This window comes from Oreochromis niloticus, linkage group LG4, assembly GCF_001858045.2.
Source record: "Oreochromis niloticus isolate F11D_XX linkage group LG4, O_niloticus_UMD_NMBU, whole genome shotgun sequence".
Classification (NCBI taxonomy): Eukaryota; Metazoa; Chordata; class Actinopteri; order Cichliformes; family Cichlidae; genus Oreochromis; species Oreochromis niloticus.
Window position 1 is genome coordinate 17591116 of NC_031969.2, and position 21594 is coordinate 17612709.

At 38.5% G+C, this 21594-nt stretch overlaps 2 protein-coding genes across 4 annotated transcripts in view; one reads left to right on the forward strand and one right to left on the reverse strand.

The window, feature by feature from the left end:
- Window positions 1-1122: 1122 nt before the first annotated feature.
- Window positions 1123-6516, reverse strand: pvalb5 (parvalbumin 5). Of its 3 annotated transcripts, none has more exons than XM_005457761.4 (6): window positions 5940-6516; window positions 4194-4356; window positions 3548-3624; window positions 2506-2638; window positions 2035-2144; window positions 1123-1787 (listed from the first exon to the last, which is right to left on the reverse strand). In XM_005457761.4, exons 3-6 carry the CDS (start codon window positions 3606-3608, stop codon window positions 1765-1767), a joined length of 327 nt encoding a protein of 108 aa, XP_005457818.1. In that variant the 5' UTR covers window positions 3609-3624; window positions 4194-4356; window positions 5940-6516; the 3' UTR covers window positions 1123-1764. The 3 variants fall into 3 exon arrangements, with proteins under 3 accessions (XP_005457818.1, XP_005457817.1, XP_005457819.1); XM_005457760.2 differs by lacking the exon at window positions 5940-6516 and adding an exon at window positions 5225-5355; XM_005457762.4 differs by lacking the exon at window positions 5940-6516 and adding an exon at window positions 5138-5266.
- lmtk2 (lemur tyrosine kinase 2) overlaps window positions 5487-21594 on the forward strand; it is a 29145-nt gene continuing 13037 nt past the window's right edge. The window contains exons 1-6 of the mRNA XM_005457759.4: window positions 5487-5830; window positions 14034-14167; window positions 14410-14563; window positions 15761-15837; window positions 16183-16298; window positions 16539-16626. Coding sequence (XP_005457816.2) covers window positions 5728-5830; window positions 14034-14167; window positions 14410-14563; window positions 15761-15837; window positions 16183-16298; window positions 16539-16626 — 672 coding nt within the window. The 5' untranslated portion in view covers window positions 5487-5727. The remainder of the gene's footprint in view (window positions 5831-14033; window positions 14168-14409; window positions 14564-15760; window positions 15838-16182; window positions 16299-16538; window positions 16627-21594) is intronic.

Sequence of the window (21594 nt, forward strand, 5' to 3'; positions counted from 1 at the left end):
CTCATCAGACTAGGCAACATTTTTCCAATCTCCTGTTGTTCAGTTTTGGTAAGCCTATGTGAATCGAAGCCTTAGTTTCCTGTTTTAGGTGACAGGAGCGGCACCTAGTGTGGTCTTCTGCTTCATCTGCTTCAAGGTTTATGTTCAGAGATGCTCTGCTGCATACTTGGCTGTAACAAAAGTTCTTCTGTTGCCTTGCTATCAACTTAAAGCAGTTTGGTCATTTTCCTCTGAAGTCTGACATCAATAAAGCGTTTTTACCCAGAGAAGTGCAGCTCACTGGATATTTTTTAGGTCCATGCTCTGTAAACTCTAGAGATTGTTGCATGGTAAAGTATATCAGCAGTAGAATTGTTATGGTTTTGTGTTTTTAAATATTTTTTCATTTTTATTTTGGTTTGACTTTTTATTTTTAATTCTGTTTAGTTTAACTTACTGCCCAGATTTGTTTCCCCTTTGAGTTAATTTTTTTATTTGAAGATTTTTAGTTTTAGTTTAGTTTTTTTTTATTAGTTTCAGTGTTAGTTCTGTATAGTTTCATATTTTTATGATTTTAGTTAGTTTTCAAGTTCACAAAATAACTTATAATGATTACTTTTCAACCTATGGCAGTTTCAAAAGCTTTTTATTTTGATCAACTAATTCCCCCCTTGAAAAACACTTAGCCCTTGCATACTGTTTGGATCAAATAAGTCACTTTCTCAAGCAGCAGGTAGCTGGTTTGATTCCAACCAGAGACACATAAACCTCTTTGGGATTGTGTCAGGGCATCCAGCATCAAACTGCAAACTCAAACATGCAGAAAATAATTATTCATTATTTTCATTATTCTAATAATCACATTAGAACCCAGCAAACTAAGATTAAAACAGAGATCAGAATAGGGTTGGAGAGTCATAAGATTATAAAGTCATAAAGAGCGAATCCTCCACACACAACGTTTCCTTCCACTGCTTTAAATGCACAGGCTAGTTTGCAATAAGTTTTGTGCTCTAAATGTTAATTAATATTGAACTAATGTTGATAATTATAAATGGTAATTGTAAGAAATGGGGAGGTTTAAGGGTTGTAATGCTTATAAATAATTATATAATAAATACCAAGAGTTCCAATTTTTTTTGCCATTTCACTTTTAATAAAACATAAAACATAATAAAGCAGTGCTACACCTTCTTGACTGAGGTAAAACACAACATGATACTTTGTGAAAATAGATATTTTTTTCTTTTAAAATGAAGAATTACACCTCTGTAATATTACCAATTTAGAATTATTTTTTAATGTATTAATATATGAGAAGAATGCAATTTATACATTCTAAATAGACTGTTGTAGATACTTATTATGAGGCAATTTTTGACCCAGGGCTAAACCTGAACTGAGCTATGTGAAGTCATGGAATATGAATGAATAGTATATAATGCTTAATGCATCTATTTGCGTCTATTTAACTTTATATGTATATATATAAAAAAGACAAGCAAAGAGTAAGTTTACTTCTTTAATAGTCTACATTTATTAATCCATTCAAGGTACCTGATTGATTAAACACAAACATGTTTAAAATCCAACTTTGGTCATCTGTCTACTAAACATCTTATACAACATAGCATCACATGAACAGGGAGAGCAGCAAGCAGGTACAGATTTTGTGAGGTTTTTGGTCTTTGCATGAAACAATCCAGAAAGTCAAGATCTCCATTGCAAATCCATTATTCAGAACAAGGGTAGACAGCCTCGGTCATATGTGTATGTAACTTCTCTTTACTTCAGGAGATCACAGAACTCTGTGTGGGGGGAAAAAGAGACAGCCAAAAGTTGTCATGCAGCATTACGGTTAAGCAAGATGACTCAACAAACAAGAAATCTTTTGTTTTCTTTGTTTTTTTTTAACTTGTTGGAGAGCAGAAGTTTATTTGCATCTTTCTTTTTTAGACTAGAATTTCAGCACTAAGTGTTGGACAGCTCCTCAGCACAAATTGCTCTGATTTCTCATCTGCTAACAGCTCTTCTAGATGTTTTACAAACACCCACCTTCTATTCCAATCTTGCCATCACTGTCTTTATCCCCAGCAGCCATCAGAGCTTTGGTTTCAGCCACAGTCAGCTCTCTGGCCCCCGGAGAGAAATTCTGAAGAAATAGTCTGAAGGGTAGATATTAAAAAAAAACCCCATAGAAGCAGTAAGTTCAGACTGTATCTCTGCTGATGCCTTTTTTCACCTCTAAGCCTTTTCCAGTTGTCCCAGTCCTCCTCACTCACTCAGTTCATGTATCAGTCAATTCATGCAAAGCGGAAAGGCTGCTCCATTCATACAGTGACCTCTGCCTGAGGCCCATCATGAGGGACAGTTACAACAAACTGCAGATGTAACACACATGCACAAACAAACACACACACTCCATCTGTACCACCATGTGTTCCTGCTCAAGTCTTTCAGCCACACACACACACACACACGCACGCACACACAACACACACACACACACATGCACTCCATCCTTACTTGAGCTCCTCCTCTTCGATGTATCCGCTCTTGTCTTGGTCCAGGACTGTAAACACTTTTCTCCTGTCTGCTTCAGATAAGCCAGTCAGTCCAACTTGTTCAAAGAATGACTTGAAGTTGAATGTGCCTGGAGCTACATTGGACCACGTACACACACACAGACACACACACCACACACACAAAGTTGAGAGATGAAGAGAGGAAGAGAAACAGACACATGGGAATAAGAGGTCAATCACACAATGACACGAAAGAAAAAAAGAACGGCGGGAGACTGAATAGACATGTCGCATTAACTCATTCGCTCAGATGACTTTCATTCTTCAACCAATGACATTTACCAATATACACCCTGTGGCACATCACCATCTTATACCATTACAGGCTATGTCATTATGCCATTAAAGCAGGCAAAGCACAATGAATATAGCCCATAGGTCTAATGCAAATGTTAAAAGCCTTTTATTTACATTCATAGTGGAATTCGTCTGGTACAAGCTACCTTCAAACAATTTCAAAGGACTTTTCTGAAAAAGACTTGCACACACTGCAAACTTCTGATTAATAAAACAAAAATCTTCTAAATGCTATTTTGCCTAAAACATTACTAACAGGTGGGTTTTGTTGAATTAAGGGTATGAAAGCACTGACATTTGATTTTCATCAGATCAGTCGAGCTTTGTCTGCCTCGTCATGCGGACATAATTTCTAGAGATAAATATTTAAGTGATTTTGCATGTGAGGACTTTACAGCTTGTGTGATTTGGTGTTCTATGTGTGAATGCTCAACACAACCACTTTGGAAACTACTCTCCTGCCACATGGCTGCCTGGTTACCTGCAGGTACCCTGTCCCCACTGTGAAAAACACATGATACAGGTATCCCCTGTGGGAGTGGGTTTAATAAGCACCTCTGTGTGTGCTGTATATATGTGAATGGACCTATATTCCCTTGTTGTAAAGTACGTGTTCTTATGTTCACAATTAGATGCTTGCAAAGTGTGTATTTTTCTTGCATGCAAGTGTGCATTTTCTGACTCACCTTGACAAGCCTGGACCGCAGCCTGTATGTCCTCGTCGCTCAACATCCCTGCAAATGCCATGGTCCTCTGTGGCTGCCTGAGGGATATACATACACATGCATGGAAGAAATGCAAAGTGACACTAAATTGAACTGCTGAGGGCGTTTTCTGCTGCCAGATAGCTGCAACTGTCAAAGAAAAGCAGAACTTGTGGATAGGTTAAGCATTATCATCACCTATGTGGGCATTTTTCTGATAGATCAGCACAGTCAAAAAGAGAGCTGAGTGGGATCTTTTATCAGCAGGGCAGGGCTGTACCATTTTAACAATAAAGTAAAATTATTATAGCTATAAACAACATAGGCTCCACAGTAGGAAAAATGTTCATTGTGTGGTATCATTTTAGCATCATATGTGAATTGGATTATGGTTTTCTAATGTTAAACACATTCATTTTTCCACAAAGGTAGCTGCAGGTAACTGAAAAAATAATTACAAATAGGTCCTAACATTTTATTTTTTTGTCTTCCTACATTTAAAGATTTATATCCCCCCTCTCTTAAAGCTAGAGGACTAAAGATTCACAAAACAGTGACACACAGCTATCAACACACAAAGAATTTGCAGAAAAACTGCACTTGAATTTGCAGAAAAAGTGGTACTCACCGTGCTTTGGGTGAGGTTTGGAGATCTCCGCTGCTCTTGCTTTGTGCTTGTAAGCCACCAACACTCTCTTACAGCTTCGTGATCCTGAGTGCAAGAAGCAACCTGACGTATCTGTCCTCAAACCAAGGGAGATTTCCTTCACGCCACCGACTGCCTCCTCCCCCTTCATCAGTTAATCAGAGCAGATAATTTTCCCATTCATAATGTTTTGTGAACTTGCATCCATGACCAAAACACAGTAAAAACATATTCACATCCCAACACATCTGATCATCATAAACATGCATTTTTATGCAATTTATCTATTTTACTACCACAGCTGCTATGTTGGTGCTGTAGTATTGTAGTACATTTGTAGGGAAATTAATAAAGATTATAAAATCAGGTACACGCAAGTGAAAATGGTACTTGTCCTTGATTTTATGACACCTATGTGGCAAGTTTTAAAACATGCAATGAAGTCAGTCTTAACAGAGCATGTGATTTTTATGCGTTCTTGAGCACAACACGCTGAATTAAAAAAAATAAATTAAATACAGGTGAGATGTATCACAAATAATTTCATACCAGTATTCCAAGTAATACGTAAAATAACATATATAACCCATCCTATGGGTTAGATAGGAATTAAAGGCTTAAAACACAGCAATATCTACATGCATTTAGTCTTGATGGTGGCTTTGGGGACAGATTTTTTTTTAGGCTATTTCTATGTTTGGTTTTCCATGTACATCTAACAACGAGCCATATTTATATGAAATTCATACTCACAATAAAAAAACAACAACGAATAAAACCACACATACACATAATAAAGGTCCTAAAGGTAGCATCACTCGTCAAATACATTCATAAATTTTTGTAGTTTATAGCTTGCCGTAAACAAGGATATAAACATTTTATATAGAGAGGTCTTCTTTCATAACCACTTTTACGTGCCTCACATGATTGGCGACTGACTGGATGCAGAAAGCTTTCTTCAGCTTTGATACAAATCACTGGATTTAACTGACTGAGAATAAAGCTCGAACCCGATTGGCTGTGGAAGTTCAACGCGACGGAATTGTCCCTTGTAATTGGTTTAGGCTGCTGTCAATTCCTTCAAGTTTCACGGCCCACTTTCAGTGACGTCACGGTGTATAGGAACATGGCGCTTTGGAGGATAGGTGCTTCATGATAGTCAGGAGCTATAACGATTGAAATTCCCGTTGTTGTGTTCATTTAGATAACACTAAAGTACAGACACTAAATATGAGAGGCCGCGAAAGGTGACCGCCCCCTCTGTCTCCATGGATACCCAACCACTGCGTGTCGTAGCGGCGTTTGCTGTCGTCAGCTGAAACTCTTAGCATCGATAGCTAAAGCTAGTTAGCTGGCGAATAGCCAGACGCAAAAACAGACACAAAATGTGCTCGTTTATGTAGCCTAAACTGACGCGAAGCTGCTATTCAATGTTTAAAACACTTAAGCCTTTTTTAAATCAGCCATTTATTTGATTTCACGTAGCTAACATTTTGTTAGCTAAGCTATAAGGATGGAGAACCGCCGTGAATATATTTTGTTGCTGAGCTTTGGGATTTTTCTATCGGCTTTGGGACTGTCTGAAGGCGCCCCTCTTCAGTATGATCAGAAATCAGGTAAGGCAACTGATTCACAGGTAAAGTGTGTTGTGTTTGTCCACATGAGAGGATGTTTTGCTGAAAGTGGTAGCTGGTGCTAATACGCAGCTAAAAGCTAACAACATACCAGCTTGAACTGTATTTCCGGTTATCCAGACAGGAGTGTTTTCAATGGACGGGTTGTCATACTTGTTTGTTTGGTCGATCACAGAGTTGTCAGAATATCGGTTCTGGTCTTTCCGTAGTTTGTTAAATAATGATGAATAACTGCAGGTCATTGTCACGACTCGGCCAATTAGCACACTGATCAACACAGACGTTTCCTTTAGTGTTTTTCCGAGAAGAGTTAATTTATTGCTGCAGGTTTATTTCTGATTAATATTTAACAGCAGAAACCAGTGATGTGTGTGTTGTTGCTTCCAGGTGCATAGATGTTAACCTTTTACTGGGATTGGTCTAGGTGTTGATGTAAACAAGTTTATGGCACAATAAGGTGGATGGTGGCCTACCCGCATGGAAATAATGTTTCTGGTTCTAAAGTAAACCTTGATTAACCTGCTTCGATGACTACAGTGTAATATTTCACCCAAATAAAGGGTCCTGTTATGGTTGGGGGCCTTATGAGTATGTGTTCTTTGAAGAAAACAGTTGCTATCTTATTAAAAACACTTAATGTAGTAATTAAGAGAGTCTCCTGTTCAGGACACAGCTGTAAAAACGGAAGGAAACTGTGTTATTAGGTTACTAATGTGACTATTTCATATTTGCACAGTCAGCAATCATCAAAGAAGTAGAAATGTGAAACAGTCATCTTCTTAAATAATCAGTTGAGGTAGAATATTCAAGATTCCATAATACTTTGAGCAGTCATTAAATGTTACAGTGCTATGAAAAAAATATTTGCCCCCTTCCTGATTTGTTTTTTTTTTTTTTTTGCATATTTTTCACACTTAAATGTTTCAGGTCACCAAACAAAATAACTGAAATAAATAGAAATTATTTTGCAATTGTTAAATTTGGTTTTTCATTTATTAAGGGAAACGTTGACCTAACCTACAAGGAGCTATGTGAAAAACTAATTGTCCTCCAAACCTTATAACTGGCTGTATCACTTTTGGCAGCAGAAAATTGAATAACTGGCAATGAGTGTTTAGCATTGTTGCGGAAATTTGGCCCACTCTTTGCTGAATTGTTTTAATTCAGCTACATTGGAGGGTCTTTGAGCATGAACAGCCTGTTTAAGGTCATGCAAATGGATCTCAATCAGTTTTAAATCTGGACTTTAAATAGGCTACTCCAAAACCATCACCACCTCCTTTTTTTCTTGAACTATTCAGAGGTGGACTTGCTGATGTGTTTGAGGTCTTTGTCCTGTCTAAAGTGTGCTTGAGCTTCAGGGCACGTATTGTAGGCCAAACATTCTTCTTTAGGATTTTTCTGTTAGAGAGCAGAATTCATGCTTGCATCAATTACAGCAAGCCACCCTGACACAGCAAACCAGCCCTAGACCATCACACTACAACTACCATGTTTGAGTCTTAGTATAATGTTCTTTTTATGAAATGCTGTGTTTGATTTACACCAGATGTTACTGGATGCAAATTTTTCAAAAATGTCACCTTCTTTTTGGCAAATGTGAAATAATCTTTTGTTTTATTTTTGGTCAGCAATGGTTTTTGCCTCAGAACTCTTTCATGGATGCCATTTGTGCCCATTCTTTCTTATTGTTGAATCATGAACTCGAACCTTAGCTGAGCCAAGTGAAGCCTGCACTTTTTTAGATGTTCTAGGTTTTTTGGTAGCCTACTGGATGAGTCGTTGATGCGCTCTTGCACTAATTTTGGTAGGCTGGACACTCATCAAAAGGTTCACCACCATTCCAAGTTTTCCATTTGTGGATAATAGCTCTCACCATAGTTCACTGGAGTCCAAAACATTAGAAATGGCTTTCTAACCCTTCCTGATAAATGTCAGTGACTTTGTGTCTCATCTGTTGTTGAGTTTCTTTAGATCTTTGCTTGATGTGTTACTTTTTGAGATCTTTTAACCTACTTCATGTTGTCAGACAGGTTCTGTTAAAGTGATTTCATTCAACAGGTCTGGCAGTAATCAGGCCTGGGTGTGGCTAATAAAATTGAACTTGGCTATCTGAAGAAAAAAATGTGGTTAGTCACAGATATATGGGGTTTTTTCCACATAGGGCCAAGTAAACCTGGATAGTTTTATTGCCTTAATAAACAAAAAAGATCATTATTTAAAAACTATTTTGAATTTGCTAAGGTCATCTTGGTCTAAAATTAAAATTTGATCTGACACATGTTAATGTGACAAATGCCCCCCCCCCCCCCCCCCCCCACAAAAAATGGAAAAGGGCAAATAATTTTTCACAGGACTGTAAGTAGAGGAATAAATCCTATGAATTATCAGCAGTAACTGTAATACTTTTGCCACAAAGCTACAGTAGTCTCTATGTTTTACAGAATCCAGAGTTTCCTTGGCTCGTATTGGTATAACATGTTTCCTAGCATATTACCAACACTCACTGGTAATGTGTAACTATAACAGATTCCAGTCTTATCACTACCAGTCAATGATTAGCAACAGTGTTGTTTGCTTAATCATATCGAAGAGCACAGGAAAGTACAGTGTAAGATGAAATATAGTCCATATTTTTATTATTTTATTACACAGCAACCTGTCCTTTGGTCCATTTTCCTAGTCTACTTATACCTGTGTGTACACATGATATAATAATTCTTGATTATTTGATTGTTCAAAGTTTTGACTTTAAGTTTCTGATTGTTAATGAGATTATTCTTATGAATATGACTTGGGCTTGCCAATCTGCAAGGGACATTCCATTTACACATGACAAACAGGGGTAAAAATAGGTTGTTAAGCTTTAACCAAAATGTCAATGTTTAAATTGTAGGGCATAGCCAGGTGATATTTGTTTGGTTAGTCTATAAGTCATTAACCTTTCACTACTCTGCTCAGTGACTACCACTACAGGCTGTTGGAGATGCTTGTAATAAGCGAGTTTATCCTTTAGCAGTTGTTTAGTTTCTAAATGGTGAAAATCAAATTTAGTTTTGTCACTAACCAGACAGAGATAAGTATTAGCCTATTTTAGGTGCCTCTGTTTTTTCATTTGATTCATGATATTCTCAGACTGAAGAACCTTAAACTAACCCAAAGCTTTTAGCCACAGTGCCATTTGCCATTTTGTGTGTAACTAAAAGTAGACATCCACTGTTGTGCACACCGGTCGGTGGGTGAAATCTGTAAAAAATGGGTCAACTCCTCCTCTCCCTGAATGCCTGCTGAAATATGCAGTTTAACTGAAATAGGAGGTGGCAGCTCCCTGCCGTATTGGTCCCAAAAACCAGTTGAGTCATTTGGTGGGGCCTGCCAAGTCATAATATGAACCTATGACTCAAATAAAGCCTAATGGAGGAGAACTGATCCCATGTAGCGCTGCCGTGACCCAGCTCCTGTTTTTTTGTATCTGGCTGCTGCTGTAGCCTCTCTGGGAGCCCTGCACTGCCTGGAACCGTGTTGCTTTGCTGAACCAGGCAGTGGGTATTTGTGTCAAAAAGCTGCCCGCAATTACAGCTGAATGTTTTTCACAGGATTGTTGTGAGCTTTGGAGTTATTAAAGCCATTTGTTCCAATGATTTATCCCACTACTCATTTTAATTGCTGTAATTTAAATAGAAAGAGGCATTGGCTGAAAAATAGCCGGATGTGACATAATTTAGTGCCGACTGAAACAGGGCTGTTAAGTTCAAGCTTATCATTAGCTTGGTTTTGCTTTAAAGTTGTTAGAGGTCATTGCTGGTCTAGAGAATATTCTAAAACCCTTAAGAATTGGATTGTCTTTTTTTAGATCCAGATTTTATAGTAATGGCTTGCTGTGTGGTTTGAGAAAAGTAAATATAGGGCAAAGCTACTTTGAATTCCCTCTGAAACATATTTACTTCGGCATTGTGGAAAACCCCAGTAAGAAAACACTCTCAGTACAAGATTCTCATCTGGGGGGCAGTACGGATGACTGGTTTGAAGGCTGACACAGTAACAGCACAAAAATGCATTCAGTGGATTCATATAATTTTTAGGGATGTTGGCCTAAACCATGCAGTGATGTGCATCTGTTCACCTTTTTAAAATCATGCCTTTTTGGCAGGGAATCCTCAGCCAGAATTGTCTGGGTCAGGTTTTTGCCTTTACTTGCCTTGTTAATGGGTCATTTGCTTTTCACATAAGAATATCAATCTTGACATTGCTATTGCATAAACGGACTTAAAAGCCTTTAGTTTTATATAATATGAATCATTTATCTCGGGCATTACATATAGAGTTTGCTTATAGGTATGAGTTGCATGTGTTTATAAGAAAACATTATATTTAATTCTTGTTTTATTCACTTAACATTTTTGATTGTTAAAAAGCTGCAGTCTGGTTGGGCATTTAAGACTTAACAATCCCTCTTCATTGTTCTGTTAATGGTGATGATAATTGCAAGGTAAAGAACCCTTACATTTAACAGCTGTAAGTACACATGCCATTTATAGCTACATTCACTGGTCCAATACGCTACAGAGCTATTTAATCTTTAATTTCTCCTCTCATCAATATTTTACTGGATACAGTTTCTCTGTTGCAGTCTTAAGCACAGAGAAGAGGTTTGTGGAAGTAATCCTTTAGAAACAGCACTTCATAATGGTGGCCTTGCTGTTGTTGCTAATTTATTTGCATCATAATATATCATCAACTATCACTGACTTACAAAGATCTTCATGATATCTGTCACTGGGGATTCAAATTGTAACTGTGCACAGCTCTCAGTGAAAGAGGCCACAGAATTCAGTTTACCTGCACCAGTTTTGGGGTTTTAGTTCAATATTTTCTGCCCAGCAGGGAAAACATTAGGCATTCAGACATTAGTGAAAGGAAGCAGAGTGCATGAAGGACTTTCATTATGATCATAAGTAAAGAGAACATATTAAGCCATCTTTTCTATTTCTGTCAGTGACTGCTTGGTGTTCTGTGGCAGACATGAAATGAATCTCAATCATGGCTGACACTCTGGATCATATCTAATATTCCTCAGGGAGTTGGAGGGATTGCTGCTCCATCTTCTCCACTCTCTGACGACCTATGCTGCGTGGATATACCCCCCTCCCTCATCTCGGATTAGAATTTACTAAATACTTAGACTGCTGTACAGCCTCGTGTGCCAAGCTCTTGCCTTTATTTCAACGAAATAATTTGTTACTTACCACTGTTTTACCTGAAGTTGCAAACCTGCCAACTAAGAAATGATATGGCACCCAAATTTGTTTTCTGATTTTTTTTTTCAAGAGAGTTATGTGCAAACTAAATACTCACACAGTCAGAGAAACAGGAACAAACCTTTCTCTTGGTAAATAAATATAATCTCAAATGAAGAGTGTGATAGGTGTTAGTGGTTTAAATCATCATTCTGTTGATTACCCTTGGTGTTTCATTGAGGAAGAACACCAGAATTCCAGAATTTCATTCACAGTTATATTTATTTTCAGTTTCTTGTGTCATACTGCCTGAGCATAAAATTGATGTGTCAAAAACAGCTAATAATTACAACAGTTTCCATGCTGACGGAGCAAGGGTAGATCACAGTTTCATGTTTGTGAAATCCTCTGACATTCTAAACATGCACATGAACTGTGACACCTGTTCAACCTAATTTCCTCCCAAAATTGGGCCCATGTTTACAGTTCAAATTTTAAAACAGAATGCAGTGTGAAATGTTTAACCTGAAAATGTGCTGGATTGGATGTTGGATTTCGCCTTTGACTTACATTTGTTTTTACTGTGGTAACTGACCTGCAGTCAAGTCAGATAGCACCTGAAGTCGTTCACTATAGTGCTATGTTGTTTAAATGTCTGTAGGGGTGGGTGATATAGCCAGATGAACCTTTTGTAACCTATGATGTAGCGTATACTTAGGGTACAGATTGTTAATGTCACAACATTCCATATATGCAGAATCTGCAAATGTCCATTATGCATGTTTCCAGCAACTTGCTGAATCTCTGCTATAGAAAATTGAGAGAGTTCTGAAAGCAGTGTACCTACTAATTATTTTTTACTATGTAGATGAGCTAGCTAAAGTCTGATTTTTCATTTATTCCAAATTGGTTCAGGTATGTGTTGCAATCATACTCACATGTTGGTGTGAAAGCCTGAGACACCTAGATGTGAGTTTGTCATCTGGATGTATTAGTCACCCAATTTCATCTGTCAGAAATTTTGTAGCCAGAAGGAGACTCAGTAGGTGTATACTGTCCTTCTAGCAGACAGAATGTACCTGACAAGCCGCAACCAGTGGGACGCTGAATAAACATTGACGGGAGGCTAGGAAGAAGTGTCTCGCACAAATTCCCACTGCTCTCAACTCTCACAGGCCACATTGAGGTATAATGTAGATGGCTGTGATTACGTTAAAGTTATAAAAATAAATGCATTAGAATTGAGTGAATTTGTTACCTCATAATGAAACAAATTGTCAGTTGTCATCCATAAAAGATGATTCAAGCTGCAAGTGAGAGAGATTGAATTTAATTTCTTCTGACTGTTCACTGGCATTGGCAGTAAGACAAGAAATGCAGTGACCAGTAGTCATACCATTCAAAGGAACAGTTAGAAATGAGCAGTGACATGTTGGAAATAAGGCAGGTATGAGTCATGCACACCATAACAAAAGAATGAGCTTTTGGCAGAAATGCAGTGAACATACAGGTGTTCTTGAAATACAAAGAGTAGTGCCATTTTTGTAGGTGGCGTTATGTTGTCTAGCAGCTTGTCCAACCTTACAAACAGCAATGAGAATTGGTTGGTTGGACAAATATAGGTGATAGGTGGTTGGCGAGAAACACCTAATACATAATTATGAATGGTAAATAGCAACACATGGTGTCTCCTACTTGTAGTGCTGAGGCACCGATTGAGTTCCCATCAGTTTTTGTAGCCTGTTGTTAAGGCTAAACCGGGGCAAATATCAAAGTTATTTTGGTCAGCTTTGTCTTTCTTTTTTTTTTAAACATATATATGCACAGACATTGGAAATCCAGCTTACAGACCGGTGAAACCAGTGTACTGTTATTGCCAGGCCCAACCCTGGATTTGTATAAGGAAGGGCATCTGGCATGAAAAGGACTTCAACTTTGCGAAATCAGACATGCAGGTCATCAGATTTCCAGATCAGTCAGGGCCCGGGTTAACTACAGCTTATTAGATTTTAAATTAAAGGAACATAGCTTTTCATTTAAGTAGTTTTCCATATATAATTTATTCATAATTCACTTGAATATACTTAAACAAATTTAGACTTGCTGAAAGGTGAAATAATCCCATTACAGCAAAACAGAATCAGTCTCAATAATCTGTTTATCTTGATGTTTCTTTTTATTAATCCATGGAAGCTAAAATTGTAATTGCAGTTCAAATTTGATAATGCACAGCCCTGCACATACATGCCGTATATAGTGCCCTCCGTCATCCTTTTGTCTCCTGTAGTATCAGCTTATACCGTTTTGTGCATAGATGTTGCACTAAGTTAACTAAATCCGAGGCTCATGTGGTTTGGCATTAGTATAGTGAGTGAGCTGCAGCTGAGCAGCACAGTGGGTGGGTTGTGAGGCTGCTGTCAGCCCTGACACTTGAACTGCTGGGCCAGCAGCATCCTCACTTGAGCAGATCTACACCCGCTGTCACGACTGTTGCACTATCAGCTGGTAATTGGCCAGCAGACACCCCCACAACTACTTCTCTGAATACCTGATAAGGGATAGAGGTCATCTGAGAAGTCACACTTATTGCCACAACATGTTGGGAGAAGTGGTGAATCACTTATTAATGTATGCCATGCACAATGGTACAGATTGTTTTTTCTTCTCACTGCAGTGGAGTTGCAAGAGAAAGACAGTAATGATATGAAGAGGTTGCAGTGTAGTGCACCGTGCAGTTTATTTTTGTTGTCAAGCTCTAATGTACCTTTGTTGTGGGTGGATTTAGAAGTACTGGTACACTTCTCATGTGTTGTACTGCTGTCAAACACACTTATGCTAACTTAACACAGCTGTCATGTTTCTTCTTTATTCCCTTCTAATTTATTTTTGAATCCCAGAGATAGATGTGAATGATTCAGCACATTTTCTTTCTGTTTTTGTCATTTCAGGTGAAGGCACAGGGGACACTTTGTCTGTCTCTATCTACCTGTCCCTGGTGGTGTCTTTGATGGTGATTGTGTCCTTGGTGGTGGTGCTAGTGAACTGTGTGACCTGCTGCAAGGAAAGGGAGATCAACTTCAAGGTGAGAGTTTTGGCAGGCAGGTAGCCAGACACAAGTGAGTTTCATTTCCTTCATTTCCTTCATGCAGACTTGACTTGATGAAAACACAGTGGGTGAATATGTAATGTAATGGGCTGTGTGTAAATTTAGTCTAAAAGAGAGTCAGCATTTTTTGTTTGTTTTTTTTTGGGGGGGGGGGGGGGGGGGGGTGGTTGTCATGCCGTCAACAAATTTATACATGGCACATGTTTGTGTGGACCTAGGAGTTTGAAGATCACTTTGATGATGAGATCGACTTCACTCCGCCAGCAGAGGACACCCCTTCTATGCAGTCCCCAGCTGAGGTCTATACCCTTGCCGTGTCTCCTGTGCCCCTGCCTGGCCCGCCACACCTACAACCTCCTGCCCGCATCACAGGTCTGATACATACACATTCACAGAATCATGCTGTATAAATAAACTTGGCACAAACACTAAGGAAATGTGTGTATCTTCCATTTTTTCTTTGTTGTAACAATGCTTCTAGGCAATAAGTCTTATAGTGTTGGAAAGCCTGGTCATTTCCCTTAAATAGTGCCACAAGGAAAATGCATTTGTGGGTTGAGCAGCAGAGTTGAGTTTGTTTGCCGGACTGTTTGTTCTGATATTGATTGTTGTTTGGTTTAGTTTACTGGACTGGATGATTGAAGTCTGAAGAAACAAGACAGTTTATAATTTAACAATTTATTTGTCTAACAAACAGGGGCCTCAGTAGCTTGTGGACGAATGATACACAGCCACAACAGCAGTACTCAACTCTGCTGCTCAACCCACAAATGCATTTTCCTTACAAATTTGACACCATTTAAGCAGAAATAAACAGGCCTTCCAACGGTAGTTAGAACAAAGAAATGACCAAACACAAATTTCCTTAATTTTGTGTGCTTATCTTATGTCATAAAATACGGTTGTCCATTAAAATATGTTTGTTTGCACTTTGTAGTAAAAAATGTTCTATTAACACCAGAGGTGGTGGAAATCCACCTGTAAACTGTTTGGTCCCCACCATTAAATAAATATTGAGGGTAGAAATATTACTACCCCAAAACGTTCTCTGTGGAACTCTCTGTGGAAAAAACTCAACAAAAATGGGATTTCTTTGGCAAATGTGATCACTGTGTCACAACAGTTCACATAAATTTGAGAACAGTACAGGGATAGAAGGGTGTATCTTAAAAAAGTTGTCACATATTTTTTAATGAAAACGTCATACCTAGTACCCATAAACAGTGACTATGAAATACTTGTTCATATCCACACACGGTATGTTCAACTAGTTAGTAACTTAATGTATTTAATGTGTTTGTCTGAAACAGGTTTCTCTTGTAAATGAGACATTGAGCCTTAATGGGACTACCTGTATAAATAAAGGTTAAGTTAAAGAAATAAATATTTCAGATAGTTTGTTAAGAAGAGCATCTCTGACTCAACTATGTGACAACACAATTTCTCAGTTTAATTTCACTGTAGTGTTTTCTATTTTGAAGTTGTTGTTTTATTAAGTGGTTCAGATGTAACTTGTGATGCGTCGGTTGAGGCAGTCTTAATAACAGTGAGGGGTATTTGATGTCACAGAGGGATCAACAGGCTTCCAGATCGCGCGCCACAGTCTGAGCTACATCCAAGAGATCGGCAACGGCTGGTTTGGCCAGGTAAGATAGTTTTTCTTTAATTACCTTCTTCACAAAATTGCATCCGCACAAAAGACAAAGAGCTAAATACTCATCTGAAAAATGAATTTAACAAGAGGGAAAGCTGTCACTTGTGATTTAATCATTTTTTAAGGTAAAATAATGTATAGTATATTGCGTCAAGTAATCCTTACCTGTCAAGGAAAAATTGACACTTTTCCTCTTTTAATCAAATCCTTTTCTTTTTCTCTGCAGTTAGTGGTACTCCTTGAAATCTTAGAAAAAAACATCTAGACTTGGGTGGTGGTGATGAATCTTTGTTTTCTTTTTGTTTAGCATGAGGTGTTCTTTCTGTTATATTAATAGGTCCTGTTGAGTGATATCTACACAGACCCAGGGACAAGAGTGGTGGTCAAGGAGTTGAAAGCTAATGCAAGTGCCAAGGAGCAGAATGACTTCCTGCAGCAAGGGGATCCATACAGGTAAAAGCTGATGTTTCTCTCTTTGAGAGCACCCCATTTGCAGAGGGCTGTTATTGTTTTTCAGAAGGTTAAGGTTAGGGTCGTCAACTTATCAAAGACTGTTTATTTTACTGCACCCGGAGCATCTTTCCTCTTACATAATGCATCAGTAACTGCAATGTATAGTTTGCTTATTTTCAACTTTTTTGGTAACCTGATGGTCATCAAATCAATGACCTGTTATGTCAATTTGGTTTTCAGAGTTCTGCAGCATCCAAACATACTCCACTGTCTCGGACAGTGTGTTGAGGCGATTCCCTTCCTGCTGGTTTTTGAGTACTGTGAAATGGTAAGTAACTACATGCTTTTCAAACTACACCAGTACAAGTATTATGTCAATAATACCACATGTACATGGGAATTAAATTAGTCTGTTGTCAATCTACCATCTACAGTCCTTGTCCAAGAGTTTTCAGTGATTGTGAGGTGGCTGTGCTACTTGTTGTTTTAGCTACCACTCACCTAGAAATTTGTATTCATTGAGGAAATTGAGGAGTTTGAGAATTAGCTCATACACAGGTATTTAAAAGATAGTACTCCTTAAAAACTGTCTATCAACTTGTGGTATGTGAGAGATGCTCAAATTTGGCAAGAAACTGGTTCTTAGCAACGTCAGCCCCTAAATATAGTAGTGAGACTACCCGGTCTAGGTGTGTCTTTAGTCACCAGACCTACTCTGGAGTGATAAGACCAGATAGATACACTATTATGAACTTGGCAAACGGAGCTTTTTTTTTCTGCGATATGAGACATTGCACTTGTGATTTGGATAACTATATCAGGGATATTCCTGGCAACTAATTTCTTAGTCGCCTAACAGATTGTTCTAACACTAAGAAACTCAGATATTAATGTAAATTTAATTTAATGGGCATTGTCAAAAAAATCCATATTCTTCAATAATGAATCATTAGCTTAAATGCATTTTATACTCCAAACAGATAAGAAAGACGAAAAACACTTAAAATAAACTAACCGGCTCAAACTGGCTCCTTTCGATGTGTAGGAGTAGTGGCTCTACTCTGAGCCCCTCCTGAATGACTGAACTCCTTACAGTATCGCTAAGGGAGAGCCCATCCACGTTTTGGAGAAAGCTGAGTTCCGCCGCTTGTATCTACGATCTCATTCTAGTAGTTTTAAAATAAAGATCAGGCCAAGATTAACATATTTATAGTATTTCTCAACAACGATGGCAGATGACTGTATAACATTTAGGACACAATAATTTATTGGCATTGGAGATCAATTACAATTTGAACAAATGGCTTAAACGACTATTACATCTGGTACCAACTAGTGACAACGGTGACGATTAGACGTGTAAGTGACTAGTCGCGCACATCCCTAAACTACACATTTTATGGCTCATTATCATACCTTAATTACCTCGTCAGCATGCACTTTTTATGGTGGTGGTAACTGCTGAAGGCCAGTGTATGGTGCTCTGTAAGGGTTTGTTTGCAGAGCTCTCTGCCAATACAAATGTGCCTATGTCAAATTCACCTGACACAGAGGGTATGGAGACACTATTTTGTGCACTCCTCCAGCAAGCCAGTGGAGCATTACCTCTGGCTGATTGAATGCTGACTGGTTGGAAACATGTTAAACAGCAAAGAAGCACAGACAGTGGCTGCTGTGGATGGTTGTAATTAATTTATGTTACTGCAATATAAAGACATTTGTTGTACACTTTGATCTCGGTTTCTTCTGCAGCCGGTAGTTTTGATTGTGGTGCACTATTTTTTTCATGCTTCCCCCTAAAGTGGCAGCAGACATCAGGCAGACATTTGTCTACCTGCTCAGCATCAGCACTATACCAAGCTGGAGAGTTCATGCGCTCATTACTTTACCAAATGATTATTGAAGATAATTTTTTTGCTATGTTTTAAACTTAAGATAATACGTATATGTTGTTGAATAAGTTAAGTTGTTGCCAGCTTTCATTTATAAATGGTAAATATAATGGTTTAAACCCAAAAAATAAAAATAATTACTTAAAAAGCCCAAACCGTCCACTCAAAGCCAAGGAAATGAATGATCTAATCATAATGAAGTCACTCAGACTACATTATGGCAGCTGATTTATTCACTCTTCTCCTTTATTTATTCTGGATGGGTTGAGTTCTGACTGAGGGAAAGCTCTCTTCTCCTGCCTCCTCCTTCTCTGGCCCGAGTTACATAGTTACTCTAAGCTAGGGACCTCTCACATTCCCACCTCGCCCAGCAAAGCAACAGGCTCCATTTACGCTCCTCTGGTGTCAGATCCACCAGTTGCTGTGTTTGTGCATTTTTATTGCTGGCACCTTGTGTGTGTGTTAGCGGCTGTTGAGTACAGTAAACTAAGCTCTTCCTAAAGAAACCTATGGGTGTATGCTGATGAATGCAAAAAGCCAAGAGTGCTGTCTAAAAATATAAACCACCCTGTCATTTCTCTTTGATTTATGTAGCAGGACAAACCTTGACTTTGACTTTGAAGTTGTGTTGGAGAAAAACAGATATATTTTTATATATATATATTTTTAATTTTAATGTTGATAATGTTAGGCCTGTCTGTAAATGTAGAGTTTGTACCCAGGTAAGGGGTAAGGTAACACTGCTTGGAGCAACTTTCTCCTTTTTTCCCAGTTCTCTGACATGTCCCTCAGTGTCCAGTTCAACTTATCTTGCCAGGGATTGCGTAACCTCACTAGACTGGGGTATTGTCAGCTGCCCAGACCTGGCAGATGACCTGGCATTGTGGTCTTTCCCAGCCAACTCTCGTAATGGCTCTGACAGGACATGGAAGTGAGTCAAGGTGAATGACTTATTATGAATGCGTGCAAGCTATTAGGGAGGATGGCATGATGAAGAGCAGGTCCTGTTTGTTGAAGGCGATAATGTGTGAGGGTAGCACGACTGAGTGATGTGTATGCTCACTATCCCTTGCTGGATAAAAGTTTTGAGGCCTTTATCCAAGTACGGTTCGGGTCTCGTCTTTATACAGGATACGTTTCCGTTTTATCAGTGTGATAAGCTATGTAAGCAAGATGAGCAAAATTAGCCGCTGACACTTGCTTCATAAAGAAACAAGTGTCGAAGTGCTTGTGTTGCATGTAAAGTAAGAGATGTCTTGCCGATGGCGTCTTCCTACTTGAGGCCGTGTCAATCATCTGCTAGATGTCGAAACATGAAATGTGACACTGCAGCTGCCCAGCGGACAAGGTGAATCCCAAAAAGCCAATGTACTGTGACGTTCCCTCTGGCAGGCTTTTGATTGATGGCGGTTTTTATGTTTTGTATCACCCATGCCAGTAATCCTGACTGAAAGCATTTTAGACATCAAAATACATCCAGCAACTGGTACATGGGCCGCTGAATGTCACATACTGAAGTGTTAGTGAAAGCTTCATATGCGTGGATTTTCTGCCTAGTGATTGGCCAAGATGTTTGTTGGGCCCTTTTCTAGTTCAAGGTCTCAGACAAGTGGCAGTTCTTCTTTTTGGATTTCAAAATTCACCTTTGTCCTTTTTAACTGTTACAACAGCAGTCGCTGTGATTGCTTTTTCTCTTTGTAATACTGTAAAGAAGTTACACCATCACCCCGTGAGCAAGGTTATCTTGTTGTTGCCCTTTCTCACGACTGCTTTTATTGAAAATCACTTATTTTTTAAACTTAAACTGATTTAACAAAGGTGCCTATCCTTGGCCTGCTCTGATTCTAATATCCAGTCGCAGAATTCAGCAGTAGAAAGCACTCAAAATAGCTTCTTTTTTTTTTTCTTTTCCCCACCACTGTTAATTTGATCGTGTGATTACTGAGTTAGGCACGAATCTGTGTTGGAACCTTTACATATCCTTGTTAAAAACAGGCTAGACACCAGACTTAATTGTTTTGGCCTTTCACAGTGAATGTCATTTCATTAACAACGCTGGATCCCCATGAACCCAAACTTAATCACCTGCTTCACATAAAGATAGGCACGCAGTATCACTTACCATATATTGAATATAGCTCTTCAGTGAACACCCCTTCTCAGAGCTATGTGTCTGTCTCTGTCTGTCTGTGTGTATGTGTTTGTGTGGAATAAGCAAACAAATAGTGCTTACATAAGATGACTGATCTAAGCTGCTTGCACTGAAATGGCTCAAGGAAAAGTAAACCCTTTGTAAACACACACACAGACTTGCATGCTCAGTAAATGCATGGGATTTGACATTTTTATTAAAGCATTATTAGCATTATCAGTGGATTATAAATACACTGGCATTATTTTTAAAAGAAACATTCGTTTAATCTACATCAGTTCTCCTGACAGTTTGATTTGTCAGAATCACTAGTTCATGACTTTTTGCAGTGAAACTTAATGAGAACTGAGTAAACTAACAATCTTTGGTCTTTACTAAAATTCTATAACAATACAGTTCAAAAATAAGAAAGTTGCAGATCGCCTCTTTTGAATGGTTGAAAGTTTTTTTTTTTTTTGCCTGACTTGTCTTCGCTTTTAAAACTTTCAGTTATCTGCAGTTATAAATACAAATAGATTGGGGAGTGGCTAAAATTAGCCACTAAGATTGTCCTACCAATAAATTAGTCAGGCTCTACTCTGCTGTTACTCTTTGATGGCCACCTCTGCTAAAGGATGTTTGTAACAGGGTTCATTCAGAAAAACCTTTGCTCACATAGTTCATCATCTAGTGCAGTGGTTCCCAAGCTTTTTTTGCCAGGCCCCCCCGCACAAACACATCCTCCAAACACACACACCCATATTTTGTTTACAAACTCCATTGCGGTTTATTTCACACCTCAAACATGTAGTAAACAATTAAGCAAATACAAGTAAACGGCAATAAATTACAGGTAGTAATAAAATACACTACTAACTCTAGTTTTAAACAGACTGAAAAGTTTTGGTTAAAGTGTTCACAGCAACTCCCCGTTGACTGTGTTTTGAAACTGCACTCATCTGAGATCCAGCTCCATCACAAAGACCCCTGCAGGACTGTCACTCTGATAACTTACAGCATTTTGTGTCCTCTATCAGGTTCATGTCTGTGTTTATTGTTTAGAGGGGACTTCAGTCTGAACCCCATCAGGCAAATTTATTTCCCTGGTCTGAGCTGGATTCTTTTATACGCATATACCTGTGACACAGCACTACTCATTAAACTGCCTTACCCTTATTTGTTTTTCTCACATGTCAGCAGTGAGAAGTGCTGAGAAGTCAGGAAGAAGGGGACTCTGCCTCCCCTGTGTGGCAATGTCTCCACATTGCATTTA

Coding starts and splice junctions, on each gene's coding strand:
- pvalb5 (XM_005457761.4), bottom strand. CDS start 3,608: ATGGCATTTGCAGGGATGTTGAGCGACGAGGACATACAGGCTGCGGTC. Junction 2,639..3,547: donor TGCGGTCCAGGCTTGTCAAG/GTGAGTCAGAAA, acceptor GGTCCAATGTAG/CTCCAGGCACATTCAACTTC. Junction 1,788..2,034: donor TGGCAAGATTGGAATAGAAG/GTGGGTGTTTGT, acceptor CCCCCCACACAG/AGTTCTGTGATCTCCTGAAG.